General features: G+C 46.1%; 1 protein-coding gene across 2 annotated transcripts in view; it reads right to left on the bottom strand.

The window, feature by feature from the left end:
* Positions 1-598: 598 nt before the first annotated feature.
* NEK8 (NIMA related kinase 8) overlaps positions 599-20,108 on the bottom strand; it is a 354,714-nt gene continuing 335,204 nt past the window's right edge. For both annotated transcript variants that reach the window (XM_063955890.1, XM_063955891.1), the window contains exons 17-18: positions 8,751-8,909; positions 599-4,186 (exon numbers count right to left, since the gene is read on the bottom strand). In XM_063955890.1, the coding sequence (XP_063811960.1) occupies positions 4,161-4,186; positions 8,751-8,909 (185 nt within the window). In that variant the 3' untranslated portion in view covers positions 599-4,160. The remainder of the gene's footprint in view (positions 4,187-8,750; positions 8,910-20,108) is intronic.

Genomic DNA, 20,108 nt, shown 5'->3' with positions numbered 1-20,108 from the left:
CTTAACCATCAATGGTTCCTCTCTTGTTTTTACACACCTATGGCCATCCCTACAATCAGTTATAAACCTGACGCTACCCTCTCTTTCCTGTACTTCCTTAGGCATTTGTAAGTTAGATGTTGATGTGAGCCGAAGATCATGTGACACTTATCAATGGCGGTTCTGGGGTTGGTGAAACCAGGTGTGGCCAAAAGAACTCCCGGACAGGGGATGTGACTTTTCGGGAAACTATCGTCATGACTAAAGGGGCGTGGACATACTGGAAGCCCCGATTACCTCACTACGGGGGTATGTGGGCTGCCCCTGGAGACTCTGGCTGCACTGCTGGCTCCTTCTCAGTGACAGAAGCTTAGTGATGCAGGATAATGTTACCCTGCAGCACCCGCCTAATGCCACTTCGGAGGAATCAGCATTTTGGTGTCACCCCCTGAAAGTGACACCCCTGACACTTATTTCATGTGATCATTAAGAGCCAATGTGCTGAAGGCTGGTTCCTAGCTTCATAGCCATCACAGAATGTTTCAGTGAGCATGGTCTGCTTACATTAATATTTTCTCATTATAATAGATACATATATAAAATCAAATAGATACAAGTGTGAAATACAATCATTTAATACAATGCTTTTTAAGTATGAGTCTCTTAATTGTGGAGCTCCATTTCAGGATCCAGTCACAAGCAAAGATCCATCTGATAGATATAAAGTACAAAAATGTGCAAAATAGTACTAATATATGAGGAGCTTTAGTGACAAATATAGGGCCTAAGTCAGACCTGATCGCTGGGCTGATAATTTTGCTGTCCTACATTCAGATAGTCGCCGCCCAAGGGGAGTGTATATTCGCCCTATGCAAGTGTGCGATCGCATGTGTACGCCATGCTACAAATATCCCTCAGTCAGCGGACAGCTGCAAATACGTTCGCAAGTCACTCACTCTCTAATGTTTTTACTAGTGTGTGCAGTCTGTGCACAGCCCAGGACTTACTCCTACAGTGTGATGAGAACAGGCTGATCGGGTCCGAAGCTGACGTCACACACCCTCCATGAAAACGCTTGGACACGCCTGCGTTTTCCCTGACACTCCCTGAAAACAGTTAGTTACCACCCACAAACGGCCTCTTCCTGTCAATCAGCATGCAAATGGCTGTGTGATTGAAATTTTTGCACCAGCTTGTCGCTGTTCGGCGGTGCCTGTTGTTTGGCGACGCATGTGCGCATTGCGGTGCATACGCATGAGCAGTCTATCGATAATCGCCCACTGTGCGAAAACGCACAGCAGCGTTCAGGTCTGAACCAGGCCCATAGAACAATACATAATAAAATTGCTAAATTATCTGACTGGTATATATAGCTGGGCTCCTCAGGTTCCAATCTTTCACTTAGTCATTTAAACAAGAAAGTATATTTTATAATTACGGAATCATTTCCTCTATATTTACCATTTTACATGACTCGATGTGCTGGTGTGCAGTACTCAATACATGTTGCATAATAATTTATATATTATTTCTTTATATATGTTTAAAGTGTACTCGTAGCAAGGTAAAATTAGTGCTCATTAACAAGAGTGTTTTGTTTTATAATTAAAAACATACCAGACTCAAGAGAAACAAAAAGCAAATAAAAACACTTTGGTGCATATCAAACAATTGGAAAAACAATGAATAGTTTCTTTGCAGTATATTAATGGGGTCTTGTCGTCTACACAATGTGGATGTAGCTTATTCATGATCTAGTCACATTATTATGACCACCTTGTACATTTGACGTCGGCAGCGCGTAGCCCATGAAGTACGTCACATGTTGTGCGCTGGCTTGGTGGGTATATAAGGTGTGCAATATGCCGTCTGCACACATATCACTTGCTACTGTCATGGATAAATGGGGGGATTTATCAGCATTCCAAAAAAGGGATAATTATCAGCTTTCGGGCCAAGGGTGGCAGTATTTCTGAAACATCGCAGTTTGTGAACTGTTCACGTGTTGCTATGGTGAAGATGTATCGTGACCGGACAAATGGCACCACTGCGAATTACCGACGTGGAACCTGCAAAGCACCACTGCCACTGATGTGAGAGGTGAACGTCAGCTATGAAGGTGCGTGAGGGCCGACCAACACACTAGAGTGGAGCAGCTCACCATCAAAATGATCCTGGGGGATACCAGACATGTGTCTAAAACGTCAGTTCAGCAAACCCTGCCGCCTATGGGGCTCCAAAGCAAATGGATGATCACTGCACCTATGCTAACGAAGGTGCATCGGCGGAAAAGGCTTCAATTTGCATGGTTTTATTGGAATTGGACCTCCGGTAATTGGCGAAGGGTTGCCTTCTCCGATGAGTCACATTTTCTACTTCATCGAACGGATGGACGTTGGCATGTCAGATGAGAAACATCAGAGAACAAACACCCTGCAACCATTGCTGGGAGAACACAAGCTGGTGGTGGCAGCGTCATGGCATGGGGAATGTTTTCGTGGCATTCTCTGGGCCCACTCATCCATGTGGAAGGCACTTTCCATCAATTTGGTTATGAATCCATCCTTGCAGATCATTTACACCCATACATGCAGATTGTCTTATCTGGGGTGGATGGGATCTTCCAGGAAAACAACGCAACATGTCACACGTCTAGAAATATCCGACAGTGGTTGGACAAGCAAAACAAAGACTTCCAAGTACTTAAATGGCCCCCTAATTCCCCAGACTTGGACCCAACTAAGCATCTGTGACACCACCTTCATTGTTGTGTTCCCTCTATGGATCCTTCGCCATGCAGCCTCCAGCAGCTGTGGGATGAACTGCAGTCAGCATGGCTCTAGATACCTGTGCAAAGCTACCAGCACATTGAGTCACTCCCAGCCCGGTTACTCTGGTTATTAGCTGGTGGTCATTATAATGTGACGCGACCATGTATTTTGGGCTGCATCAGTAATCAGCTCAGTAAGAACTAGTGACATCATGCAGGCACTAGAGATACTCATGTTTCAGATGAATAAATAAATGCAAAATAAAAAGCAGACACATGAAAATTCTGAAACTACCTCTGCCTCCATTCTCTCTTATTATTTTAAAAGAGTATTATTACATCCTGCTAAAATATTTACTAGTCACTTCTAAATGTGATCGGTAAATTAATACTGGAAAAGGTTTTTGTAGGCTTCATAGATTATGCAGAAAATATGTTGCTGTCTGTTCTATCTATACAATTTGTACAAAACCTAGAAACAAAGAATATTATAAATAGGCAGATATGGAATTTAAATTGCCCATTTAAAAATCTAAAACTAGACTTTAGATTCATAAAAAAAATGTCAATTATTTTCACATAATCTAGTAACACATCTTTGCTGTTTAAATGCCCTTTAAAATGTATGAGATTCCTTAGCAATTGTAAAAGGCTGCCTAAAAGGAGTAATTCTCTTGTAATAACTCTGCCAAAAATAATGTAAATATATAAATATACCCACTATATCAAAAGGTTCTACATTTGTTTAGAAAAACGTAATTTACATAACAAATATTTAAACATATACTCGTGGCTGGATTCCATTGCATGCAAACCAAATTTCTGTGGATAAAATACAGCCATTGGCAAGCTTCTACCAATGATCCAAAGCTTCCAATGGCCTTTTTTCATGTTCATTTTGCAGCTATACGGGGTAATTCCAAGTTGATCGCAGCAGGAACTTTGTTAGCAATTGGGCAAAACCATGTGCACTGCAGAGGGGGCAGATATAACATTTGCAGGGAGAGTTAGATTTGGGTGGGTTATTTTGTTTCTGTGCAGGGTAAATACTGGCTGCTTTATTTTTACACTGCAATTTAGATTGCAGATTGAACTCACCACACCCAAATCTATCTCTCTCTGCACGTTATATCTGCCTCCCCTGCAGTGCACATGGTTTTGCCCAACTGCTAAAAAATTTCCTGCTGTGATCAACTTGGAATTACCCCCATAGATCTGCAAATGCATTCTCCATGTAACAAGTGATAAGTACACAAATTGTAGAGATATTTGACAGACAGTAAAACAGTAAGTGTGTGTATCCAGGCTCCTGCTGACAGTACTTTGTCAGGGAAGGCTTTGCAGGGGAGATTTATTTGATAACTTTGGCTCAGGAACAAGTCCACTGATCTGTCATGACGTCTCTTCCTTCTCACACAGAAACATCTTCAGCGCCTGCTGCAAATGGAATTTAAACAGTTATTTCATGAGGACATGTGAATACGATATCTCCCGCTGTGAGTGAAGTAGTGGCGCTCTGGTATCACTGACAGGCAGACTGAAAGGTTGATAATTCCCTGTATCGACCCTGTGTCTCTCTACAAGAGAGGTTGTCTACACGTGACAAACCAGTGCTGATCCTGTTCCCAATACATTAAACTCTCAAATCCAAATCAGTGCAATATGAGGAAAACAGTCTAACATATTTTTCCTCTCTCATCCTTTGAAAACTTTTTTTCCCCATAGATTTTTGATTGTGATACAAAGATTAAACAAATACATTAGAAATTACATTTTCATTCATGGGACTAAGCTGAATAAATATCATTCCATTCTATGGTTGTTTATAGAGTCTGGGGTACTCTAGAGGATGCAATGTTTTATTTTATTAATTAAATAAGATAGGGCCTGATTCAGAGATGTACGCAAATGCCTTCACACCTGCGAATCAGTACACAGCGTCTGACTGGAAATATGCTATTGTCCCAGCCAGCCGGAGTTGTATTAAAGCACTAATTGGCAGCGTCTCTGAACCGCCACTCGCGTACATAGACACAACCATTGGACGTACATCCGTCAAACATCATGACTGCTGGAAGAAAAACACCAAAGCCATGTTTACTGCTGTGACACCCCCCCCCCCCCCCACCCAAGCACTCCCAGCGCACTGGTGTTTCAGTCAGTTACCTCCCACAAACGTTCTCTGACTGTCAATCACTTTGTGTAGAAATCCCCACAGCTACATCACAAGACCATCACAGCAAAAATCGCTCCACTGCGTATAACATTGACATTGTGTTCTTCTCCAAATCAGTCCCATAGTACTGTACATATATACTATTATGATGTAATAGTATTCTAATTGATATGTTAATAAAAATGTAAAACATAAAGTGGTGTATCCAATTAGCCTTGGTAATTAACGGCAGCTAATGGATTTACCCCAAGCTATCCTACTGTCCCCGAAAAGATGGCGTGAGGTGCGGCTTATCTGGGATTGTATGTCACATGCCTCTCAGGCAGGCGAAACATAATCGCTGATAAGCACCGGCTGTTTGGGGACACGAACACATACAGGTTTCACTGAACATGTGTGTGTTTCATGAGAATGGATGGATAATAGGATTGCCTGAGAAAAATGTCGGGAAACATCTCGAAAAGCCGTTTTTCGACGATAACTGGATAACCCCCAAAGTCTTAAATTCCCCTGGAAGAACAACCAGACAATGTGCAGATTTGTATGCCAAACAGACAGGAACGGATATAGTCATGAGTCGACATTCTAGCAATGTTGACATGCTGCCTGTCAACTTTTAACAAAGCCGACATTCACGTCAACACCGCAATGTTGACAGTTAAGATGTCGACACTGTTAAAAGTTGAGAGGCAGCATGTCAACATGCTAGAATGTCGACATTAGGGTTTTCTGTGAAAAGGGGGGTTAGGGTTAGGCTACGAGGGGGAGGGTTAGGGGTGGGGGACAGGGAGAACGCGCCATCAGTGGTCTATACTGGAAGTCACACTCACATGACTGCCAGGACCCAGAAGATGCTGCAGCAAAATCAGCAACTGGTACAAACCCCAGCCCTATCACATTGCCACCTAAGAGTATTTGGGCATCTGTGTCACAAAGTTGAGATGTCTGGCTTTTATGTGGCGAACAGATTCCTGGTATAGCCCACATGTGATCTCAGATGTTGGTCAAGGTGCTATGCAGGCACTTCCAAATATTTCCCACACACTAAAACCCCAAAATAATTTTGTGTGGCCAAGTTTTACTTTGTGTAAACTGCACAAGCAAAATGCAAAACTGGCTAGATCAGCTGGGATTTTACATTTAATCTGCCATCCTATGGGAACAAATCTCACTGCACAGACTATCAGGTTGCTGTATACATAACATAGACTATGCTAAATTTAATATGAATAGAAACTTTTGTGATTCATGAACATACTGTATAGTGGTAAAAGATCTAACAGACTGACGGGGGATGCAGTCAAAATGCCGGCAGTCGGGAACCAGTCAGAAGACTGATGGCGGTATCCCAAAGGACAGCATTCCAACACATTCTGCCGGTCAGGCACTTGAGGATGAGCTAGAGTTAGGCTACGGGAAGGGACGGTTAGGTTTAGGCTGTGGGAGGGAGAGGTTAGGGTTAGGTTGTGGGAGGGGTGGGTTAGGGTTAAAATACTTACTGGGATCTTTCGGTATTCTGTCCATCGGGATTCCCTTGTTGGTTTTCTGACTGTCGGGATCCCAACTGCTAGGATTTTGTACCCAACCCATTGACAGAACTAAAAATATTTAATTGTGCATTACTGTTGGCATGCAGACTACTTACAGTGGAACTTAGGACTAGTGACATCACTGGGGCAATGGGTTACTTTGTGTCACATACCTTAGACAGATTACTCATTGAATAGATAAGCCGCATCCACTAGCTGTGGCGGATTTAGCGGGGGGCGATTAGGGCGAACGCCCCCCTCCACATACCGGCACCGGGATGGAGGCCGGGTCCCGCCGCGGTTTTGGGAACGAGGTGGAGAGCGGTGCAGCGCGGCGGGGGAAGGGGAGAGAGAGCGTCCTCACGCGCATACAGCGGCTGAGCGGCCTCTGTTCTGACCACGCACCCTCCTTCCTGTTCGCGCGTCAGGACGCTCTCTCTCCCCGTCCCCCGCTGCGCTGCCCGCTCTCCACCTCGTTCCCAAAGCCGTGGCGGCACCCGGCCTCCATCCGACTCCTCATGCTGCTGGCTGCAGCAGGTGTCACTGTCTGCCAGCCATGTCTCCTACCCTCCAAACTTTAAGTAAGTGTGTGTGTGTGTGCCCCCTCTGTGTTCCATGTCTCCCCCCTCCGCTACTAACTAAAGTGTATGTGTCCCTGCATTATTTTGTCTCATTCAGTGTACTGTAATGTGAATTTCGGCTCATACATTGTGCTATAATGTGCATTTCGGCTCATTCTGCGTGCTATAATGTGAATTTCGGCTCATTCAGTGTGCTATGATGTGCATTTCGGATCATTCAGTGTGCTATGATGTGCATTTCGGCTCATTCTGCGTGCTATAATGTGAATTTCGGCTCATTCAGTGTGCTATAACGTGAATTTTGGCTCATTCTGCGTGCTATAATGTGAATTTCGGCTCATTCAGTGTGCTATAACGTGAATTTTGGCTCATTCTGCGTGCTATAACGTGAATTTTGGCTCATTCAGTGTGCTATAATGTCCATTTCGGCTTATTCTGCGTGCAATGATGTGCATTTCGGCTCATTCTGCGTGCTATGATGTGCATTTCGGCTCAAAGTGTGCTATGATGTGCATTTCGGCTCATTCAGTGTGCTATGATGTGAATTTTGGCTCATTCTGCGTGCTATAACGTGAATTTTGGCTCATTCTGCGTGCTATAATGTGAATTTTGGCTCATTCTGCGTGCTATAATGTGAATTTCGGCTCATACAGTGTGCTATAATGTGAATTTTGGATCATACTGTGTGCTACAATGTGAATTTCAGCTCATACAGTGTGCTATAATGTGAATTTCGGCTCATTCTGTGTGCTGTAGAAACAGAATTTGCAGGCAGATAAGAACCACTTGGCCCATCTAGTCTGCCCCTTTTTTTTTTTTTTTTACATTATTTTTTATCTCTAACCTTATCTGATCCTTATTTCTTTGTAAGGAGATCCTTATGTCTATCCCATGCATGTTTAAATTGCCCTACTGTCTTAGCCTCTACCACCCCTGATGGAAGGAATGGCGATTCGCCAGTCTGTATCACCAGTGCGCAGGGTTCTCTCCACTAACTGGCAACATTTTATTAGTAATGGCAACAATAGGAAATTTAGAAGCGAACGGGAAGGGCATTACTAAGTGGGAGGGGCTATGATTAGGGGGAGGAGTCATAATTCTTAAACCGCCCCCCCTAAAAGTTAAGTCTAGATCCGCCACTGTCCACTAGGTGAAGGTGACAAGTACAATGTAAAGGATACTAGAGCAAGGCATTACAAGTAATTGGGCACAGACAAATGTCAGAAGGGCAAAAAGTTTGGCTGGAGCATCGTTGGACACGGAGCACATTTTGAAGTGTAAAAATGATAGATATATGTGACAAAATGACACAGCTTGTAAAGAACCGATGCAGCTTTCAGCACTCCAGTAGGAAATATAAATCACAGTGAGAGAAGGCCTTGTTTAAGGAGCTGTGTACAGATCTCGCACTGGGCTTCAAATACCCAGTGGTATAAGATTCTACCAGAGTCGAGAGCTCACGTCTGAACTGTCACTGTAAAACCCCTCCATTCTTTACATACGTAGTTTTAGACCTTTTCTGTTGGACTCTAGCCAGCAATTCTATTCATGGTCAGTTCCTAACGCAGAGGATGACATAGAAATAGAATGAATGGATTTGTGGAAGCAGCCATAGCAATCAATGCCCTTGCCAGCAAGGCTGGCATAGCTGTAATGTCCCTGCAGGACCTTGGCACTTCATAAAAAATGTATTTGCACACTTGTGGTATACTTACGTTTCACAGCTAATAGAGTGTTGCCATGGCAACATGCCACTGAAGTCACAGTATAGGGGTGACTCTCCTCCAGCTGGACCATTTTAGGTGTCCCGATTCCCTCATCTCTGCGCCCTAATCGTCCTCTGGCTCCTTTTCCCCAGGTGAAGACTTGTCCATCTGCAGAGGCAGCGTCTACAATTGTTAGTGTGGGATTACACTACAGCCACCTAACACAAACAGCGGGCACTGCTCAAAGTTTATCCCTAAACAGACCTTTCACTCAAGTGTAAAAACATGAAAGCTTGGAAAGAAAACAAGAGAATGTGGCAGCACACTTGTCAAAACACTACATTTGTTTATTTTTCACACGTAAGTTCCAGGATTGTCCATATATATCTCACAGCTGAAAAAAGCATATTACAGAAAGTAAATATGTGACCAGAGCCCTGCTAACAGAAACTGTGAGAGGATTATAGGTGTAAAAGGAACATTCCTCAATGGCAACATCATTAGTGATACCATGTTCTTCATGATAAGATCTATCTATTCTAAACACATCCAAATGATATACAAAATGACTATGGGGGTCATACCGAGTTGATCGCTCGCTAGCTACTTTTAGCAGCCATACAAACGCATTGTCGCCGCCCACTGGGGAGTGTATTTTCGCTTTGCAGAAGTACGAACGCTTGTGCAGCAGAGCGCCTGCAAAATCATTTTGTGCAAGACAAGACCAGGCCTGTAGTTACTCTTCGTGTGCGTTGATTCTAACGACGGAGCTACGGCTTTTGACGTCACACACTCGCCCAGCCACGCCTGCCTTTTTCTAAGCACTCCCTGAAAACGGTCAGTTGACATCCAGAAACGCCCACTTCATGTCAATCTTCCTGCGTCCGGCCGTGCGACTGAAAGCTTCGCTAGAATCTATGCAAAACCACGATGCTCTTTGTACCCGTATGTCGCGTGTGCGCATTGTGGTGCATACGCATGTGCAGATTTGCCGTTTTTTTACACTGATCGCTACGCCGTGAACAACGGCAGCTAGCGATCAACTCGGAATGACCCCCTATATCTACAGTTTAAAATATAAATCACTGGCAGTGTACGGCGGGTTTGAAAGGCTGTACCACCAGAAAATGGCTCTGGATGGCGAGGTGGCTTTGTACCTGGCCAAAACATAATATGGAGACATATTCAATATATGTATTAAAATGTCAATAATTAATAATTAATGGGGTGAAATAATAAATATATCTATGGTGGCATAATTACTTAAGAAATGTATTATTAGATGCAATTTAATAGTAAATAATAAAAATGTTTATTAACAATAATAATAAATATAAAGAAGTAAGTTCATTCGGGATGCAGTTATGTGACTGGCGGGCGGAACACCGGCGGTCACAATACTGCCGCCGGGATTCTGAACACTGAATAGCACGCCAGTCGGCATGCCAACCAACAGGGACTATTCCCACTCTGGGTGTCCACTATAGAGTGGGAATAGAACCTGTGGCGAGAGCAGCGAGCCACTGAGCCTGCAAGAGGTTTAAATACGCATCCCCCCTCCGGCCAACTAAAAGCCGTCGTCAGTATGGTACCCAGCGGACACGAACCCAACCCGTTTATTCACAGGGAAAATAGGATTTTAATACCTACTGGTAAATCCTTTTCTCGTAGTTCATAAGGGATATTGGGGACACATTAGTACGATGGGGTATAGATGGTTCCAAAGGAGCCAGTGCACTTTAAATTTCTTCCACTGGGTGTGCTGGCTCCTCCCCTCTATGCCCCCTCCCTCAGGCAGTTATAGGTAAAACAGTGCCCGAAGGAGAAATTACATACTTGAGAGATGGAACATAACACTAAGGGGTATATGCAATTCACGGCGAATCGCGGCAAATTATCGCCGTTTTTTAATTCGACAGGTGAATTCCGGCAGGTGGCTGCCGGAAATTCACCATATTCAATGAAAAACGGATTCGACAGTCCCGCGGGCGAAAAACGGCCGATTTGCCGGATTTTGCCGCGAATTAAAAAAACGGGGAAAAACGGGAAAAACCCGGAAAAAAATGGCGTGGGGTCCCCCCTCCAAAGCATAACCAGCCTCGGGCTCTTCGAGCTGGTCCTGGTTTTAAAAATCCGGGGTCAAAATTGACAGCGGATCCCCCGTATTTTTAAAACCAGCACCGGGCTCTGCGCCTGATGCTGGTGCAAAAAATACGGGGGACAAAACGAGTAGGGGTCCCCTGTATTTTTTACACCAGCATCGGGCTCCACTAGCTGGACAGATAATGCCACAGCCGGGGTTCACTTTTATACAGTGCCCTGCGGCCGTGGCATTAAATATCCAACTAGTCACCCCTGGCCGGGGTACCCTGGGGGAGTGGGGACCCCTTCAATCAAGGGGTCCCCCCCCAGCCACCCAAGGGCCAGGGGTGAAGCCCGAGGCTGTCCCCCCCATCCAAGGGCTGCGGATGGGAGGCTGATAGCCTTGAGAAAAATGTCTGAATATTGTTTTTTCCAGTAGTACTACAAGTCCCAGCAAGCCTCCCCCGCAAGCTGGTACTTGGAGAACCACAAGTACCAGCATGCGGGAGAAAAATGGGCCCGCTGGTACCTGTAGTACTACTGGAAAAAAAATACCCAAATAAAAACAGGACACACACACCGTGACAAGTACAACTTTATTACATACTGCCGACACACACATACCTATGTTGACACGAAGCAGTCGGTCCTCTTCTCCAAGTAGAATCCACGGATACCTGAAAATAAAAGATAATTATACTCACCTTCCAGCGTCCAGAGATAAATCCACGTCCAGAAAATAATCCAGGTACTTGGCAAAAAAAAAAAAAAAAACGCAATGACCCGATCCTGCGGACTGAAAGGGGTCCCATATTGACACGAGACCCCTTTCCCCGAATGTGCCGGAACCCCACGTGACTCCTGTCACTGAGGTCCCTTCAGCCAATCAGGAAGCGCTACTACGTGGCGCTCACCTGATTGGCTGTGCGCTGTCTGTGCTGTGACAGCGCATCGCAAAGCCTCTCCATTATATTCAATGGTGGGAACTTTGCCGTCAGCGGGGGGGGGGGGGGGTTACCCGCGGTCAGCCGCTGACCGGCGGGTGACCCCACCGCTAACCGCAAGGTTCCCACCATTGAATATAATGGAGAGGCTTTGCGATGCGCTGTCTGAGCTCAGACGCGCAGAGCCAATCAGCAGAGTGCAAGGACGTTGCACTCGCTGATTGGCTGAAGAGACCTTTCAGTGACAGCTGTCACGTAGAGGTCTCTGCATTCGGGGAAAGGGGTCTCATGTGTCAACATGTGACCCCTTTCAGTCCGCTGGCACGGGTTTTTGCGTTTTGTTATTTTGCCAAGTACCTGGATTATACTCTGGACGTGGAATTATCTCTGGACGCTGGAAGGCGAGTATAATTTTTTAACAGGTACCCTCGGATCGTCGGAGACTGTGGCAGTCGGCGTGTCAACATATGTAAGTATGTGTGTGTCGGCAGTATGTAATAAAGTTTTACTTGTCACGGTGTGTGTGTCCTGTTTTTATTTGGGTATTTTTTTTCCAGTAGTACTACAGGTACCAGCGGGCCCGTTTTTCTCCCGCATGCTGGTACTTGTGGTTCTCCAAGTACCAGCTTGCGGGGGAGGCTTGCTGGGACTTGTAGTACTACTGGAAAAAACAATATTCTGACATTTTTCTCAAGGTTATCAGCCTCCCATCCGCAGTCCTTGGATGGGGGGGACAGCCTCGGGCTTCATCCCTGGCCCTTGGGTGGCTGGGGGGGGGACCCCTTGATTGAAGGGGTCCCCACTCCCCCAGGGTACCCCGGCCAGGGGTGACTAGTTGGATATTTAATGCCACGGCCGCAGGGCGCTGTATAAAAGTGACCCCCGGCTGTGGCATTATCTGTCCAGCTAGTGGAGCCCGATGCTGGTGTATAAAATACGGGGGACCCCTACTCTTTTTGTCCCCCATATTTTTGCACCAGCATCAGGCGCAGAGCCCGGTGCTGGTTTTAAAAATACGGGGGATCCCCTGTCAAATTTTTCCCCGCATTTTTAGAACCAGGACCAGCTCGAAGAGCCCGAGGCTGGTTATGCTTTGGAGGGGGGACCCCACGCCATTTTTTTCCTTGATTTTACCGTTCCAGCTATAAAAAAAAAAAAAGTCTGGCGGATTGAAAATGACGAATTTACTGTCTAAAAGCACTGTTGTCGAATTTCCAAACTTGAATTGAATAGACTTTGGTCGAATTGAAGCATGTGTATCATTGCAAAAAAGTCGAATTTGTCAAAAGTCGAATTTCAAAAAGTCGAATTTTGAAAGTCCGTTTTTTTGTCGGAAAGTACTGAATTGCATTGTCGATTTTTTTTTTTTGGGCGAAAAATTCCCGAAATTCGACAATTTCGGGAATTCGACCGCAATTGCATATACCCCTAAGTGTGGTGAGATTTACCCACCAGCACACCATAACGTAACCGCGCCGGCAACGGCTGGTAACATAACAGCAACAGCTGAACAGGTAACACAGTACAGAGAACCTGCAGAAAGTCACCGCACAGAGGCGGGCGCCCAATATCCCTTATAGACTATGAGAAAAGGATTTACCAGTAGGTATTAAAAATAAGAATTTACTTACCGATAATTCTATTTCTCATAGTCCGTAGTGGATGCTGGGGACTCCGTAAGGACCATGGGGAATAGCGGCTCCGCAGGAGACTGGGCACATCTAAAGAAAGCTTTAGAACTATCTGGTGTGCACTGGCTCCTCCCCCTATGACCCTCCTCCAAGCCTCAGTTAGGATACTGTGCCCGGACGAGCGTACACAATAAGGAAGGATTTTGAATCCCGGGTAAGAATCATACCAGCCACACCAATCACACCGTATAACCTGTGATCTGAACCCAGTTAACAGCATGATAACAGAGGAGCCTCTGAAAGATGGCTCACAACAATAATAACCCGATTTTTGTAACAATAACTATGTACAAGTATTGCAGACAATCCGCACTTGGGATGGGCGCCCAGCATCCACTACGGACTATGAGAAATAGAATTATCGGTAAGTAAATTCTTATTTTCTCTAACGTCCTAAGTGGATGCTGGGGACTCCGTAAGGACCATGGGGATTATACCAAAGCTCCCAAACGGGCGGGAGAGTGCGGATGACTCTGCAGCACCAAATGAGAGAACTCCAGGTCCTCCTCAGCCAGGATATCAATTTTGTAGAATTTTACAAACGTATTTGCTCCTGACCAAGTAGCTGCTCGGCAAAGTTGAAAAGCCGAGACCCCTCGGGCAGCCGCCCAAGATGAGCCCACCTTCCTTGTGGAGTGGGCATTTACAGATTTTTGGCTGTGGCAGGCCTGCCACAGAATGTGCAAGCTGAATTGTACTACAAATCCAACGAGCAATAGTCTGCTTAGAAGCAGGAGCACCCAGCTTTCCTGACTCCAGCCGTCCTGGAAACATATTTTCAGGGCACTGACAACGTCTAGCAACTTGGAGGCCTCCAAGTCCCTAGTAGCCGCAGGCACCACAAATAGGTTGGTTCAGGTGAAACGCTGAAACCACCTTGGGGAGAAACTGAGGACGAGTCCTCAATTCCTCCCTGTCCGAATGGAAAATCAGATAAGGGCTTTTTCAGGATAAAGCCGCCAATTCTGACACGCGCCTGGCCCAGGCCAGGGCCAACAGCATGACCACTTTTCATGTGAGATATTTTAACTCCACAGATTTAAGTGGTTCAAACCAATGTGACTTTTGGAACCCAAAACTACATTGAGATCCCAAAGTGCCACTGGAGGCACAAAAGGAGGCTGTATATGCAGTACCCCTTTTACAAACGTCTGAACTTCAGGGACTGAAGCTAGTTCTTTTTGGAAGAAAATTGACAGGGCCGAAATTTGAACCTTAATGGACCCCAATTTCAGGCCCATAGACACTCCTGTTTGCAGGAAATGTAGGAATCGACCCAGTTGAATTTCCTCCGTCGGGCCATACTGGCCTCGCACCACGCAACATATTTTCGCCAATTGCGGTGATAATGTTTTTGCGGTTACATCCTTCCTGGCTTTGATCAGGATAGGGATGACTTCATCCGGAATGCCTTTTTTCCTTCAGGATCCGGCGTTCAACCGCCATGCCGTCAAACGCAGCCGCGGTAAGTCTTGGAACAGACAGGGTCCTTGCTGGAGCAGGTCCCTTCTTAGAGGTAGAGGCCACGGATCCTCCGTGAGCATCTCTTGAAGTTCCGGTTACCAAGTCCTTCTTGGCCAATCCGGAACCACGAATATAGTGCTTACTCCTCTCCATCTTATCAATCTCAGTACCTTGGGTATGAGAGGCAGAGGAGGGAACACATACCCTGACTGGTACACCCACGGTGTTACCAGAGCGTCTACAGCTTATTGCCTGAGGGTCCCTGGACCTGGCGCAATACCTGTCGAGTTTTTAATCATGTGGAAGACTTCTGGGTGAAGTCCCCACTCTCCCGGGTGGAGGTCGTGCTGAGGAAGTCTGCTTCCCAGTTGTCCACTCCCGGAATGAATACTGCTGACAGTGCTATCACATGATTTTCCGCCCAGCGAAAAATCCTTGCAGCTTCTGTCATTGCCCTCCTGCTTCTTGTGCCACCCTGTCTGTTTACGTGGGTGACTGCCGTGATGTTGTCCGACTGGATCAACACCGGCTGATCTTGAAGCAGAGGTCTTGCTAAGCTTAGAGCATTGTAAATGTCCCTTAGCTTCAGGATATTTATGTGAAGTGATGTCTCCAGGCTTGACCATAAGCCCTGGATATTCCTTCCCTGTGTGACTGCTCCCCAGCCTCGCAGGCTGGCATCCGTGGTCACCAGGACCCAGTCCTGAATGCCTAATCTGCGGCCCTCTAGAAGATGAGCACTCTGCAACCACCACAGGAGGGACACCCTTGTCCTTGGTGACAGGGTTATCCGCTGATGCATCTGAAGATGCGACCCGGACCATTTGTCCAGCAGGTCCCACTGGAAAGTTCTTGCGTGGAATCTGCCGAATGGGATTGCTTCGTAGGAAGCCACCATTTTACCCAGAACCCTTGTGCATTGATGCACTGAGACTTGGCTCGGTTTTAGGAGGTTCCTGACTAGCTCGGATAACTCCCTGGCTTTCTCCTCCGGGAGAAACACCTTTTGCTGGACTGTGTCCAGGATCATCCCTAGGAACAGAAGACACGTCGTCGGAACCAGGTGCGATTTTGGAATATTGAGAATCCAATCGTGCTGCCGCAACACTACCTGAGATAGTGCTACACCGACCTCCAACTGTTCCCTGGATCTTACCCTTATCAGGGAATTGTCCAAGTAAGGGATAACTAAAATTCACTTCCTTCGAAGGAATATCATCATTTCGGCCATTACCTTGGTAAAGACCCGGGGTGCCGTGGACCATCCATACGGCAGCGTCTGAACTGATAGTGACAGTTCTGTACCATAAACCTGAGGTACCCTTGGTGAGAAGGGTAAATTTTGACATGAAGGTAAGCATCCTTGATGTCCCGAGACATCATGTAGTCCCCTTCTTCCAGGTTCGCAATCACTGCTCTGAGTGACTCAATCTTGAATTTGAACCTCTGTATGTAAGTGTTCAAAGATTTTAGATTTAGAATCGGTCTCACCGAGCCGTCCGGCTTCGGTACCACAACAGTGTGGAATAATACCCCGTTCCCTGTTGCAGGAGGGGTATCTTGATTATCACCTGCTGGGAATACAGCTTGTGAATGGCTTCCAAAACTGTCTCCCTGTCAGAAGGAGACATCGGTAAAGCCGACTTTAGGAAACGGCGAGGGGGAGACGTCTCGAATTCTAATTTGTACCCCTGAGATATCACCTGAAGGATCCAGGGGTCTACTTGCGAGTGAGCCCACTGCGCGCTGAAATTCATTGAGAGGGGCCCCCCACCGTGCCTGATTCTGCTTGTAAAGCCCCAGCGTATACTGAGGGCTTGGCAGAGGCGGGAGAGGGTTTCTGTTCCTGGGAACTGGCTGATTTCTGCAGCCTTTTTCCTATCCCTCTGTCACGGGGCAGAAATGAGGAACCTTTTGCCCGCTTGTCCACGAAAAGACTGCGCCTGATAATACGGCGTCTTCTCATGTTGAGAGGCGACCTGGGGTACAAACGTGGAATTCCCAGCTGTTGCCGTGGCCACCAGGTCTGAAAGACCGACTCCAAATAACTCCTCCCCTTAATAAAGCAATACTTCCAAATGCCGTTTGGAATACGCATCACCTGACCACTGACGTGTCCATAACCCTCTACTGGTAGAAATGGGCAACGCGCTTAGCCTTGATGCCAGTCGGCAAATATTCCGCTGTGCATCACGCATATATAGAAATGCATCTTTTAAATGCTCTATAGGCAAAAATATACTGTCCCTATCTAGGGTATCAATATTTTCAGTCAGGGAATCCGACCACGCCAACCCAGCACTGCACATCCAGGCTGAGGCGATTGCTGGTCGCAGTATAACACCAGTATGTGTGTAAATACCTTTTAGGATACCCTCCTGCTTTCTATCAGCAGGATCCTTAAGGGCGGCCATCTCAGGCGAAGGTAGAGCCCTTACAAGCGTGTGAGCGCTTTATCCACCCTAGGGGGTGTTTCCCAACGCACCCTAACCTCTGGCGGGAAAGGATATAATGCCAATAACATTTTAGAAATTATCAGTTGTTATCGGGGGAAACCCACGCATCATCACACACCTCATTTAATTTCTCAGATTCAGGAAAACTACAGGTAGTTTTTCCTCACCGAACATAATACCCCTTTTTGGTGGTACTCGTATTATCAGAAATGTGTAAAACATTTTTCATTGCCTCAATCATGTAACGTGTGGCCCTACTGGAAGTCACATTCGTCTCTTCACCGTCGACACTGGAGTCAGTATCCGCGTCGGCGTCTATATCTGCCATCTGAGGTAACGGGCGCTTTAGAGCCCCTGACGGCCTATGAGACGTCTGGACAGGCACAAGCTGAGTAGCCGGCTGTCTCATGTCAACCACTGTCTTTTATACAGAGCTGACACGGTCACGTAATTCCTTCCAACAGTTCATCCACTCAGGTGTCGACCCCCTAGGGAGTGACATCACTATTACAGGCAATCTGCTCCGTCTCCACATCATTTTTCTCCTCATACATGTCGACACAAAAGTACCGACATACAGCACACACACAGGGAATGCTCTGATAGAGGACAGGACCCCACTAGCCCTTTGGGGAGACAGAGGGAGAGTTTGCCAGCACACACCAGAGCGCTATATATATACAGGGATAACCTTATATAAGTGTTTTTCCCCTTATAGCTGCTGTATAGTTAATACTGCGCCTAATTAGTGCCCCCCTCTCTTTTTTAACCCTTTCTGTAGTGTAGTGACTGCAGGGGAGAGCCAGGGGAGCTTCCCTCCAACGGAGCTGTGAGGGAAAATGGCGCCAGTGTGCTGAGGAGATAGGCTCCGCCCCTTTTTCGCTGACTTTTCTCCTGCTTTTTTATGGATTCTGGCAGGGGTTAAATTCATCCATATAGCCCTGGGGGCTATATGTGATGTATTTTCGCCAGCCAAGGTGTTTTTATTGCGTCTCAGGGCGCCCCGCAATGGCGCACAGCTGCAGTGCTGTGCGCTACCTTGTTGAAGACAGGACGTCTTCTGCCGCCGATTTTCCGGACCTCTTCTGCCTTCTGGCTCTGTAAGGGGGCCGGCGGCGCGGCTCTGGGACCCATCCAAGCTGGGCCTGTGATCGTCCCTCTGGAGCTAATGTCCAGTAGCCTAAGAAGCCCAATCCACTCTGCACGCAGGTGAGTTCGCTTCTTCTCCCCTTAGTCCCTCGATGCAGTGAGCCTGTTGCCAGCAGGTCTCACTGAAAATAAAAAACCTAAACTAAAACTTTCACTAAGAAGCTCAGGAGAGCCCCTAGTGTGCACCCTTCTCGTTCGGGCACAGAGATCTAACTGAGGCTTGGAGGAGGGTCATAGGGGGAGGACTGAAACAACAAGAGAGGCTGCGCTGTGTGTCAGTAGTTAAGTACAAAAAGAGCAAACGTGTACTATAAAGGTATTAAATTTATTAAAAATGACATGTGGTTAATAAAACAAACTTAAAATAAAAGCACACCTGTATCTGTCTCAAAGGTATATGGAGTAGTGATAACTGGTATATGGTATATGGCAATAAAGGTCCAATATAAAGTTCAGAAAAAAGAAACTCAATGCGGTGCAGTCCCAGAGAAATGGTTACCTCGTATATGTCACCCGGCAGATGGTGATGTGTGTGTATAGTACCTCTCCGATTGGGCTGGTATAAATTTCGGCCGAGCGTCCCCGGCCAAAACAATCCTGCTTTGCCCAAATTGTTGCACAGCGGAGGGACGATATCTAGTAGACAGCCTGTCAGTAGTCACTCGTCGCGGTGAGGAGATGGTATAAGCTTGCGGCTGGATGGAAGCAAAGTCCGGTAATGCTCACCAGTTGCAGTGGTGAGATGGACGGCAGCCTGTACGGTGACGAGCCGGTAATAGGCTGAAATTGGAAACCAAGGAGGGTTTGCACGGCAGTGTAACACCTTGGACCAGGTGTGCTAGTTTGGAGGCGGAGTCCTGACGCGTTTCGTCACGATCACGTGACTTTTTCAAAGGTATGATCCTGCCTCCACATTTACCAGTATTTAAAGCCTGAGCTACTGATGACATGCAGATGTCAGTGATTAACAATTAAGGCAACTGCCCTATGAGACACATTACATACACGTTCGCTCTCAAAATAACACAGTTTAAAAAACACATTGTTATAGAAAACAATCGAAGCATATGGTAGAATTGACCCTGCTCATATATTTTAAACAATGTTAAAGTTTTCAATACTCCTAACTCCCTTAAGGTAGAGATCCGCTCACATATCAATTGTAACAGTTCTTTTGTGATATATCTATTGAGCTGCAATTGTGGTCTTATCTATGTGGGTAGGACGACACGAAAATTAAGAACTAGGTTTCTTGAACACAGACGCAATATTCAAAAAGGTTTTGTGTTCCATAGCGTCTCTAGACATTTTTCAGACAAACACCAAAAAAATCCAGAAGATATAAAATTAATTGGTATTGAGACAATACCACCGACAGCACGCGAAGGAGATAGATATAGAAAGTTATGCCTGAGGGAGAACTACTGGATCCACAAGTTGAGGACCCTAATGCCGGAGGGCCTTAATGAATGCATTGAATTCGACCTAGGATGAGAAAAGTCAATATTTATTAATCAAAAAAATCATGCTATAGATGTTTCGGGTACCCAGTTTCTTTCTGCTTTAAACCCTTTACACAAT

This window comes from Pseudophryne corroboree, chromosome 2, assembly GCF_028390025.1.
Source record: "Pseudophryne corroboree isolate aPseCor3 chromosome 2, aPseCor3.hap2, whole genome shotgun sequence".
Classification (NCBI taxonomy): Eukaryota; Metazoa; Chordata; class Amphibia; order Anura; family Myobatrachidae; genus Pseudophryne; species Pseudophryne corroboree.
Note: the sequence above shows the minus strand (reverse complement) of the source record. Positions and strands in the feature narration are given on the sequence as shown.